Raw genomic sequence first — 13,286 nt, forward strand, 5'->3', positions numbered from 1 at the left:
TTAGACGGTATTGAAATTGACTGTAAACTGTATTGACTAATGAATTAATATCATGCTCTCGAAAATTTATAAACGAATAATAATAACTAATTAACTACCAATCAAATACTCTTGAGTTTTATTGAGTAAATTTTTGAATTGACATTTTTGTACATTATCATAATTGAGGAAACATACAAATCATAATATCAAAGACTGTAAACAAAAGTTTTCCCCTGTCCCTCTTGCCTCCAAGGGGGGCGGAATGGGAAGTATAAAAATAAATAGAATGGGGGACAAAAGTGCGCAAACCAATTCCTTCGCTCGAAATCAATACGATCACTTAATAAATAGCAAAGAAATGAACTTCTTTATATTCATATATTTGGCACGGTTAATTTTAATATTTATGAGTTACGCCACTTTGCCTACATCCTGTCCAAGTACGCATAGAAAATGAAATTGTAATAAATCCTTTATAGGTTTCGTTGAAGCTTGTAATTGCTTTCTACTAAAACGTCAGTCATATAAGGGTATTGAGTAGCTCATGAACAATATTTAATAAATAATAACTCTTATCTGTAAAGTAGTAAGAGTTATTTTCGCTTGATTGCCTTATAAAGAATATATAAGTTTGTTTCGAAACTATTTTATAGTTTTGATAGCACAGCTAAGTATGTTCTCGAAAAAAATTGGAGTGGCTTTTGTTTGTATTGTAGTGACGAGTGCTCTGGAGCCGACTGTTAATTGTAGGGTCGGTTTAAAAGTATTTTTTTTAATTTCATATATATTTTTTTTTTTATATTTTGTTTTACCTTATTAACCGTCATTTGGAAATTTTGCAAACTCGTACAAATTTAAATGAACCGCGTTGATATTAAAAGTTTTCAATATGACTATTGCTATGGTATTTCTAAATGTATACTTACTTAATATATTATAAATGTGAAAGTAACTCTGTCTGACTGTCGCTCTTTCACGACTAACTGCCGAACCGATTTTGATGAAATTTAGTATGAAACAAACTTGAACTCTTTAGACCCTCCTACGTTTTCAGTCTAAAACATACCAACCAACACCAAAAGGCGAGCGTAGCCGAGGGCGACAGTTAGTATTTCATAAATAAAAGATAAATCATTTTGTCGTAAGCCGTTACTTAACAAGTTGCTTAGTGTGACAAGTTTAGTAAAACATTGATTTATCTGTTATTTTTCTGTCATCATTCATTTATAATCATTCTTTAATTAGTGATGGGGACATGGGTGTCAGTTTCACGGTAGCATGCGTAAGCGATCCCGTGGCGCCCGCCGAGAGACGGAGAACGTACCGCTGGTTTTTTAGTGTGCCGGCGTGCCTGGCGCACTCGGCGTCCAGGGCTCCGGGGAGTAACCCCCCACTTTCCATCACATGGGGGAAGCGCGTGATGCGTTTTTCCACCGAGAAAAAAAAGGGGTGTCAGTATAGAGGGGCCATCCATTCATAGTATATTCTACCGCAAAACAACAATATTCAGCACTATTATTTTTCGGTAATAACATTTCCAACAGCTCGCTCGCAAAACTTATACGACAAAATAGTTATACAGTTGAAAAAGGCAAGGCTTTGCTTAACTATGCTAAAAATATACCGTGAGGGATAAAAAGCGATACCAACTTTTTGGCAACAGATTTCCATTATATACATTCAACCAGTAAATATGATACAACTCTTGAACTCTTTAGCAAAACTAAACTAGGTTTGAATGATATACCAATTTTGACGTACTGTTTTTTGAGTAGGACAGAAGTAGCCATTTACGACAAGATGGCGGCCTTTGCTTCGAAATACCGCCATGGCAGCACAAGCCTGTGGAAGTCGATGAGCATTTGAAAAGGATCAGACAGGTCTGGGGTAATCATTCTACGGAAAGGCGTACTATTAATCTCCCTCGATTGGCACTCATTAACCGGTAATTAAGAAACTTGATATTTTTAATATTATTTTATATCGATTTGGCAATTACGTATGTAATTAATATTTATTTTATTTGTATTAGTATTTATAAACATTTACGTATATATAATATTATGTATTTATGTCAATTAGTGTAAAAAGTAAAGTAAAGTAACAGCCTGTAAATTACCCACTGCTGGGCTAAGACCTCCTCTCACACCAAGGAGAGGGCTTGGAACATATTCCGCCACACTGTTCCAATGCGGGTTGGTGGAATGCACATGTGGCTGAATTTCAATGAAATTAGACACATGGAGTTTCCGCACGATGTTTTCCTTCACGGGGTGGTGCTTGCCTGGGTTTGAACCCAAACTCATCTCAGCTCAATTAGTGTATTTTATACTATTTATATTTACTTATATCTCATGAACTAATCCGAATTCTTACGGATGTTTCCATTTGTTAGAGGTTGTCTGTAAGAGATTGTGGTATAAAAGCCTTTGTAAACCCGAAAGTTTATAAATTAATGTGTATTTAACTTAACTTTCGTTTATTTTTAACTTGCTACCCACATGGATTTTTCATAGAGAAGGATTTAATTATTTGTTGTAACTCAATAGATGGTGAAATTTTCACACTGTTCCTTACACCCTCATATACCCTTTCGTATAAATATATAGGCAAATACCATCAGCCGCGTCTCATCGTAATGCCAAGAATTGATCATATAGTATAGTTTCTGTCTGGAAATAAAACACAGAGGCATATAAAATAAATGACTAGAAAAAACCTACAAAATACACAGATATAGATAAAATCAAAAGGTAGGGCTTTGTGGTAAGGACGTTGCCCTTTGGGTAGGTTATATTAGTTCTGATTTGAAGAGTAAGTGCATTTGGTGGTCTAAGGAACATTTAATATTTCTTACAACGCCAATATTTATGATGACCACTTATCAAGTGACCTCTTTGCTCGACGACGTGTAAAAAAATATACACAATTGTAAGATATTTGAATAATACGATCATTCGTGAGTTTCGAATTTATTCGTTCTGCACAGTTGTGCTCATTTTTGCGCATCGATCCCAAGGGACGAGTATCGGTCTATTGTTTGGATTATGAGCTCGAAGGCGTTTCACCTGATCTGATCCTTTAGGAATAAGTTTATATTGAGACTTGAGAAAATATTTCTGATTACCTCTAAACTTGTTTTGTAGCAATACATAGTTGATAGTGATTTATTTTTGGAACTTTGTCAAATTAAAAAATGTCATGGTCAAATATAAATATGAGACAACATCACATAGGTACATAACTCTGATCTCAATGTAAGTAGCTAAAGCAGATTTGGAAAATCAGAAGTAACGTTAAATCACATGCAACTTAATACAAGCAAATGCTTTGTGATAAGTTTCACACTCAAAAAACAGAGCAAGATTGTCTTTGATTATAGCCTTAAAGGTCAAAATCTAATGCGTAAGACCTCTGTCAAGGACTTAGGAGTAATTTTTGATGAGAAATTAAGCTTTAGAGATCATTATGATAGCATTATAACCAAAAGTTACAAACTGCTTGGCTTCATCACTCGATCCACTAATGACTTTAAGAAGCCCACTAGTATTATACAATTATATTACTCTATGGTTCGGAGTATACTCGAATATAATTCAGTAGTTTGGTCACCCTATTATGGTGTTCATCGCGACCGTATAGAAAAAGTCCAGAGGAAATTTATGAGGATACTCTCCTACAAACATCTGAAGTATCAGCAGTTGCTGCACTATTCTGAGAGATTAAAATACTTCCACATGCAATCCCTTGAATCTCGCAAAACATATTTCGATGTTTCATTTCTACATGAAACCATCCACGGTTGCATTGATAGTCAAGATTTATTGTCCACTATCAATTTTAATATAAACTACAGATTTAGAAATCCTAAAACATTCAATATCAATCCCTATTTAAATAATGTATCCCATAATAACACCATTGCGAGAATGTGTCGTATTTACAATGATATTGCCGCTAATAATGACTCCATTGACATTTTTGAGAGTAAGTTTCGTATATTTAGAAGGTGTTTGACGAATTCAATCTTTAAGACTTAGTATGTAATATATTTGACATTGTTATATAATATTATTTATAAAAAAAAATTCTGCTATTTTTTAAACTTATTGCCTAATTTCTCAAAAATTTAATATTCGTGTGATTTTTTTTTTCTTTAATTTTTACTTGTAATAACTTCAGCCTTTGTTAACTGTGAATTAATGTATTCTTGCTTGATGTGTACACAAATATTAGGGTGTAACTAATCTTCGAAATTTGTAATTTATTTTCTAGATATTTATCAGTTATTACCTGTCTTGTGTGCCATATGTAATAAATAAATAAATAAATAACGACGGTACTACAAACACCCAGATCCAAGACAACATAGAAAATTAATGATAATCAACATCGATTCAGCCGGGAATCGAATCCGGGACCTCGGAGTGGCGTGCCATTGAAAACAGGTGTACACACCACTCGACCACAGAGGTTGTATATGCGTAAATTATTTTGAATTTTAATATTATTTCGCGTTAAAAGAATAATGGTCTTTCTAAATTTGTTTTAATAGCTCATTCATTAACGGATCGTATAAACTTTTCAGTACCGTATTAATTTGTTGAATTTTGGTACATTCAGTATTTGCCTACATAAAGAGCCCATAAAATTAATTACACAAAGGAATTGAGTTATGCTATTCCTTCAGTTACCCCTACCATTTATAGTCATGAACATATGTATATAGGTATATAGGTAGATAGGTTTGTAGTTCGTCGATTTTCACAAATATGAAACATTTTCCAGTGAAGTAAACCGATACGTGGACACGGTTATCGCGCCATTTTTAGACACGTACCACAGAAACATCCAGAACTCATATCAGCAGCTCACGAACAAACTCTTGAAAAGGATCAAAGATGAAATAAACGTGGCGTTGAAAAAGAAACGCAAAATCTATACAGAGCTCACAGAGTTAGCGGACTCTTTGAAACTGCCAGGTAATATTCAATTTGTATATACTAACGAATTTTCCATTTGTTTTCTCCGTAACATAAATATTTGATTTAAGAAATGAAATGAAGGAATACATAAAAGTATACTTTTAGAAATCTTTTTCTTATCTCAGTTTTTGTTAAATGCTTTTGTTGCAACAAGAGCTTAACGATTTATTTATCTATTATCTATTATTATATTTTATATTATTAACAAAGATTATCATTCACTATTACATTCAAAATTTCTAAACGAAAGTTAATAAAATATTTATCGGCTTTCTTTAGGTTATTATAAAGATTACTTAACGACATTCATAATAAAATTAACAATAATTATACACAACCGAAATTATGTATTATTCTTGGTTTGATACAAATTCATAAGTATACAATATTTTGATTCGATCCACACACACACACACAGACACAAACACACACACACACACTCACACACACACACACACACGCACACAAACATATAATACACACGATGCTCAAACCAATCTTTCAACGTTGAAAACCGACTTTAGTGGCGGATCGTTTAATTATACTGATTTTGGTCAACGTAACAATTTCTGACATTTAATAATTTCTACATTGAGTTTTCGATTTGTTCTTAATTAACGCGAAGCTTAATTTGCAACCAAATTAAATTTCAATCATCGGAAGTGTCTGTCACTAATTGCAATAGCGTTGATATATATTCTAACACTTGGAACAGTCATTTTAGTAAAAGTTTAATAATTGTAATTGTGAAATAACGTGCTATAAAATGAGTCGAGATGGCCCATGGTTAGAACGCGTGCATCTTAACCGATGATTGCGAGTTCAAACCCAGGCAAAAAATCAAAATAAAATTATTTGGGGTTAGAGCTCCTAACCCCCCCCCCCCAGAGTATGTAAACCCACTCATCATATATTCTACCACCAATCAGCAAAACTTAGCATTGATGTGTTACAGTTTGAAGGTTGAGTGAGCCAGTGTAATTATAGATAGAAGGGACATAACAACTTTGTTCTAAGTCGGCTTTTGAATGCCATATTATATGTGGTCTAATTATATATGAAAGGGAAAATTAACAGCCTCTAAATCCTCCATCTCTGGGTTAAGGTCATCCTTTGAGGAGGAGCTAACTTTATAGCCGCTAAATTACTATTTACGCGATGCTACTAAGAATATCTGGTAAGAAAAACCTAATAGTTTTAATTGTATTAATTCAAAATTAAACCATTAAGTATAATAAACGACCATTTTCAAGGTCAAATATTCTTGGTGTAATATGCTTTCTGGCAAATTTTGACTCTCATTTGACTAGTTAGTGGATCAAAATACTCCGAACGCTACTCTAATATATAAACGGAATATAGAACACTTTGCAATGTGAGATTTGCAAATACAATTATGTATCTTGGACGTTAAACGTAATTCATATCGGACAGTGATCAAATTAATTAAGAATATTTTTGTTAACATTCTTTTAAAAGGTCTAAAACAATATATATATATATATATATTGTTATATTTATTGTTATATTTTTAATTTATTTATGATATGAAGACCAACCTTTCGGTAGATCAGCAAATGGCCCAAGAAAAATTAACCATTCTAGACATCAATTTGCCACCAACCGTAGAATCTAAGATGTTATATCCCTTGTACCTTACGGCGTACGCCACGCCGAGGTTCTGGCTTCGATTCCCGGCCGAGTCAATGTAGATTATCATTAGTTTTCTATGTTGTCTTGTTGTCTTGGGTCTGGGAGTTTGTGGTACCGTCGTTGCTTCTGATTTTCCATAACACAAGTGCTTTAGCTACATACATAGGGATCAGAGAAATGTATGTGATGTTGTCTCATATTTATAAAAAAAAAGTTACACTCACCCTTCAAACTGGAACACATCAATAATCAATGAGAGGTAGGGTATTGTGCTATGCTACCTACCTAGAGGTAACACTCAATGAACATAAATCGTACCGTTAAATATCAATTTACCTAGTGTAACAACAGGATACGGATACAACATCTTTGGTTCCAAGATTGGTGGCGTATTGGCGATGGTTGGTTGATAAGAATGGTTAATAAATCGTATAATATTAACGTCTATGCTTATCACTGCCTTACAAGGTTGCCCATTACATTATTCAACTAACTATCTTATCACTGATCGATTAGAGTATCTCTAGTATTCAAATCTAAACTTGATCTCAATATGATTTTCAAACGAAAATTATATAACTTTTTAAGTAAATTTATGTTTCAGTATATTTTTTATTCAACAAAGTTTTTGAGCCAGATAAACAAACTACTTAATTATGCTGAAGCAGAATCGTTCCGCTGTGAATAATTTATACAGTGATTGATGAGCTTGAAGGAGGAATTTTATTATTTTTACTAGATAGCGTTTAAATGGGCTGTTTTTAAATGCAAATAAAGTACGTTAGGTTAAATTAAATCTAATGAATTATCGTCCATATTTTCGTAATCCGTTTTCACGACCCTGTTCGCTGTTTTGATTATAAATATCGTTTTTGACTACATGTTTATTCCCCGTGAAATTATGTTATATTTAAAATTACAATGGGTTTCTATTACCAGTATCAAATATTAATATTATACACTTCAAATACAATTGAAGTTCCGATATGGCCCAGTGGATAGAGCGCGTACATTTTAACCGTTGATTGCGGGTTCAAATCTAGGTAAGGCAAATACCACTGAATTTTGTATGTACTTAATATGTGTTGTTGTTGCCACATGTCAATCCATCAACCCTGATTGGAGCAGCTTGGTATCGAATATGCTCATAACCTTCTCCTCAAAGGAAAAGAGGAGACCTACCCATCTGTGGGAAATTTACAGGCCATTACTATAAATATATATATACGGCTCGTTTGTACTAATTTGTGTTGAAAATGAGTTAAAATTGAGTTTGTACCTACTTCATTATTAGTACGATGTCGTATGGTTTTTGTGAGACTACGAGAAGTACACCTAATATACTATTTATTCTCATAACCCGTGAAGTACAAGGAGGGAAACTGCATCTTGCAAGAAACACGCAAGAAAGAAATATGGTAAAGTTTAAAAATAAAATTGTTTGCTGTGTAAAACATTTCTATCTATGTATGTAACTACTATTCAACCAAAAAAAAATCAAAATCAAAATAAACTTTATTCAAGTGAGTTTTTACAAGCACTTTTGAATCGTCATTTAACAATTAAGTGAAGCTACCGCTGGTTCGGAAAGTAGATTTTACCGAGAAGAACCGGCAAGAAACTCAATAGTTACTGTTTTTCAACATTTAAAAAAATACAGTCATGTTAGTTAATACAATTATTTAAATTAATATATCCTGCTTGGAAGTCAACAGGTATTAATTCCACGCCTTTTTATCATCTACAAAATCTTGTATCGAATAATATGCCTTTTTTACCAAGGTATTTTTTATTTTTTTACCGCGGCTTCGTTTGCTTTTTAGGCGTTGTTTATCAGCTCTGTTTCGCATAAAATGTAGCCTGTAGATTGCTATACATCATTAATTAAATTCGGTATAATTGTATGGCCGCGATGACCTACAGGCATATAGACTTAGAGACAGACAGAGTTACTTTGCATTTATAATACTAGCATAGATTAGCCACATCTGTAAAAATCGTTTTTTTGTCAAGTTACAAAACAACAGATGATTTATATCAAAATAAAACATAACTTTCCTATTATTTTCCACGTGTTCGTTTGATCACCTGGTGGTTGGTGGTCACTATCGTCCAACGACATTCGTATTGTGAAGAATATTAAAGATCGTTAAAAGTAAAGTAAAGTAAAGTAAAGTAAAGTAACATTTAGCCTGTAAATTTCCCACTGCTGGGATAAGGCCTCCTCATACATTAAGGAGAGGGTTTGGAACATATTCCACTACGCTGTTGCAAGTCGTCAAATTGTGATCAGAGTAAGGTTTGGATGTTGTTCAATATTTATTCATTATTATTATTTATTTAATCTTACTGGAAACATTACAGAAATGTGTAACGAAGAAAGGCGAGCGACAAAAACACAAGCAAGCAAGCACGTCGCCCTAATTTATAAGTGCACGGAACAAGCCCGGTCCTCTATATCGAAAATGGGCAAGTATGCTGAAGAAATGATCACCATTACCCAAAATCACATGGGGGATACGTTGGAGCTTGTTGGTAAGAGGATAGAGACGGTTCAGCATTCGCCAGTATTGTTTAAGTGAGTATTTACTATCTTCATGCTTGTACTAAGTAAAAATGTTAAGTAACAATTCTATTGCTGGGTTAAGACCTTTCCATGAAAAGGTTCGGAGCCAATTTTGAGCTGATCAGTTGGTTGGACACACGTGAGGCGGATGTTCATCCAACACGTGCTGGTTTCCTCAAAATATTTTGTTTAACTACCTAGCACGAGATGAGACATAAAATGCCAAGCGATCTATCCATTAAAAACTCCTAATGCTGCTGCCCTACCTCCCGCAATATAGAATTTCCAAAATTAAAATATATTTACGAAAAATAAATAGTTATATTTTACACCCGAATCAAAAATATGGGAATAACCTATTGGATATATTCTTCATGAATATAAAAAATGTACAAAATACTACACATCTTATAGATTTATTTATGAACCAATTGTAGCTTATTGACAGTTAATACATATCACGTGGTAAGGCTTGTATGTTAAGGCAAGATTTTTTTTACGGTATAGGTTGGCAGACGAGGATATGGGCCACCTGATGGTAAGTGGTCACCATCACCCATAGACAATGACGCTGTAAGAAATATTAACTATTCTTTACATCGTCAATGTGCCACCAACCTTGGGAACTAAGATGTTATGTCCCTTGTGCCTGTAGTTACACTGGCTCACGCACCCTTCAAACCGGAACACAACTATATACTGACTACTGTTATTTGGCGGCAGAATAATTGATGAGTGAGTGGTATCTACCCAGACAGGCTAGCACAAAGCCCTTGGTGGTAACCAAGAAATGTTAAATATATGTTATTATAATTTAGATGATATTTTTAGGGCAAACATAACAGTTTCTCTAAAAGAACTGTCCAAAGCAGCTGTGGCGTTAGGCTACGAGCTAGATCTTAGCCTGACTAACGCGAGACGTTACAATGAACAGTCTTGCGAGAAGTTGACGAATTGTTGTATCAAAGCTAAGAGGAGTACCGAAGAGGCTGTATATGCAGTGCGAGAACTTTTGTATCAATGCGTTTATGCTTGATTTTTTAAACATAATGTTTTGTTATCTGTTTTTCTGGAAATATAATACTTTAAGATTATCTTTCGTTTGTAAGCGGTCTCGTTTAAAAATAGAATACATTCGATCTTTTATTATTTAACAATAAAGAATTGCTGGCAGAAAATGCTGTAATAGCGTTAAGTCCGCCCTTTGTACATCTTTGATCTGTGCAATAAAGAATAATAAAAAAAAAAAAAAAAAATTGTATTTTTATATGGTATGCTCTAAAAATTAATGGTGTTTTATTCCGAGACGGGTCTTAAGAAGTATGATTATAAAAAACAAAACGCTACCTCGCATTTGTTCTATTTTTATGACTACAGCTAATGACAAAAGAGACAAAAATAAAAATGACGTAATACGTCATACGTCATAAAAATCAATGACATCTTTATGACGTTTGAATTTTTTATAGTAATATTGACAAAATAACCTCCAGCAGGTAATATCCTATATTTCAAATGATATTATATATTATCAAATAATGTAGGTCGAATTGCGACTAATGAACGTCTACTAGTAATTTTAAAATATTGATCGATATACCATTTTTTACACAGAACTTTTTATACTATAGGTATGTAGACGAGCAGGAGGGTCTGATAATAAGTGATCAATATAAATATTGATATAAGAGTCCTGATAACCATTTCTTTTATTGCCAATACACCACTAACTTTAGGAACTAATATGTTATTTTCCGTTATAATATAGTTATACTGGCCTATGAGTATGCGATACCCACTTACACGGTCTCGCACAAAACCATCAACTAAGATAGAGATTAAACTGTAGGAGTAAGAATTTATATCACCGAAAGTGAAAACGCCACGTTAAATCAACAGTCCCTTGACAAACAAAAAGTTACCTGTAATTAAATATTAAAAGGCAAACCATATACATTGAAAAAAATCGGAAAGTTTGTTACAAAATAAATATAAATTTTTAAACAAACAATTGTTATGAACTAGCCTGCACACACAGGCATCATCAAAAATGGATCGTCGGATAGTACGAGTATTTTCTCATAAAACCGACAGCCTCATTTGATTTATTTAGTTTCATTCCACAGGTATTGTTTGAAAAGGTTGTTCACACCTTTTGCACTGATTAAATTGAAACGGGTTCGGTCTTTACATTATTCATTCGTATGATAAAACCTCTTTGTATTTTAATAGCGTCTACAACGAACTGGAGGTTTATTCACATGAAAATCTATACAAATATATTTGGATGAGCGATGTATGAATCATTATTCAACTTTAAAATTCGTTAACCAAGTATTATAGTTCAATTATTTGTGTTCGAAAATCAAATAAGATATTACGATGAATGATTTGGAAGTATGGATCAATGAAAGTTTTAAGTGAAACTAATTTGAAAGTTTAAATTTCAAGGTCAAACTCGATGGAATAATTCTAATCGTTTCGTTGACATTCCATACGATAAATGGTTTCCGTTGTGTATAATAAAACTTTTAAACTAGAGTCAGGGATGACAATAAAGGAGATCAATAACTGTTTGAGGTATAGTACGACACAACTTAGATGTAGCATCGGAAAATGAAATGAAACCGACTACTGCCGATTCACACAACCAATAGAAACAGCTCCCTATCGCGCCATTCGACGCTATTCGTCGAGATTCTCGCATCAGTGCAACCATATCGACGTGTCAAATTGACGAATATATTAGGTCATATATTACAAGTTATGAGGTTTGTGTAAAGAACATTTTACGCAAGAAATAAATATTGATAATTTGAGATAGCGAACTTAATTGGGATTTACGAACTTTGACGATGCTACATCTAAGTTGTGTCGTACTATATCAAACTTAATAATATTAAGATATGAGATGATAAAAGAAAAGTCTTTGGACGAGCTGAGGTTAAGATTAGGTGTGATGGAAGATGGTCATGATAATAATGGACCGGAATGGATGGATGAATAACCCAGGAGTGGATATCGTCAAGACGGACGCAGCCGCGTATGATGATAATGATATTATGAGAAATACCAGTATACCAGACTGCCTAATACATATATTATATCCGATAAGTCTTGGTGGATTACGTATGGTCTAATAACCAGACATAATACTATTACTAGAGGATTACATTAGTAATTGGAAAAGTAAATTGTAGGCTACAAAAATCTTAGCTTTTGTGAAGCTTTGTCTTAGAAAATAAAACAGATAAAATTATAATTGGAAAACTATTCTTCAATTACTACTTGGAAAAAGATACAGCTATAAAAATAATTAAAACAAAAAGGTTTTAATCTCTTCTTATAAGTCATTCCACTTTGTTTAATTGCTTTGCTTATTATCGTGTAATTAAATTTAAAAAAAAAACATTAACACATGTTAGATTTATATAAATAATTAAATAAAATAAGTACATGATAAAAGAAAGGTCTTGACCTCTCTCAATCTCAAAGTTGGTGTAAATCATAAAGTTTGAAAACCGCTGATGAGTACTAATACAAAGAGCCAAGAAGCATTAGACAAAGGATACTATTATAATAAAAATTACATAGAAGTATATTTATTTGTAGTACGATTTAACTGCTTAACTATATATACTGTACTATGTAACAAATACTAAATAATAACTACTTGATTTGTGTGCATGTAGTTATCACGCACACTAGTAAAGAAGTATGACGTTTTGAAAAGTCAACTATAGCGCACACCAAGGTAATAAAGGCGGTTCGTTTGTTGTAGTTATCTTGTAGTACGAGACCCCATCTATATAAATAAATGATCGAAGACTTCAACATCATGTAATAATTATGTATTTCCTTTTGTTTCTAAGAATTCGTGAATGCCCAGCGAAAAAAGGTTTTAATAGTACGTACCTAATCTTCGAAGCCAACTTAAAAGAAATATTAAGAGGCAATTAATAAAATTTTAATGTTTTTTTTAATTTGAAATCATTTTTAGTCCTTTAAAAATAATAAAAAATATTATTAAGTCCAATTAATATTTACGTAGTAAGTAAGTATACAAAGAAGGTTTTATATAAGGAAGAATGAAAAATTAA

General features: G+C 32.9%; 1 protein-coding gene across 1 annotated transcript; it reads left to right on the forward strand.

The window, feature by feature from the left end:
* The first annotated feature begins 516 nt into the window (after positions 1-516).
* LOC124538593 lies at positions 517-10,321 on the forward strand. The gene is made up of 5 exons (XM_047115707.1): positions 517-733; positions 1,758-1,927; positions 4,771-4,964; positions 8,985-9,198; positions 10,018-10,321. Exons 1-5 carry the CDS (start codon positions 656-658, stop codon positions 10,220-10,222), a joined length of 861 nt encoding a protein of 286 aa, XP_046971663.1. The 5' UTR covers positions 517-655; the 3' UTR covers positions 10,223-10,321.
* Positions 10,322-13,286: the final 2,965 nt, after the last annotated feature.

Source organism: Vanessa cardui, chromosome 20 (assembly GCF_905220365.1).
Source record: "Vanessa cardui chromosome 20, ilVanCard2.1, whole genome shotgun sequence".
NCBI lineage: Eukaryota > Metazoa > Arthropoda > Insecta > Lepidoptera > Nymphalidae > Vanessa > Vanessa cardui.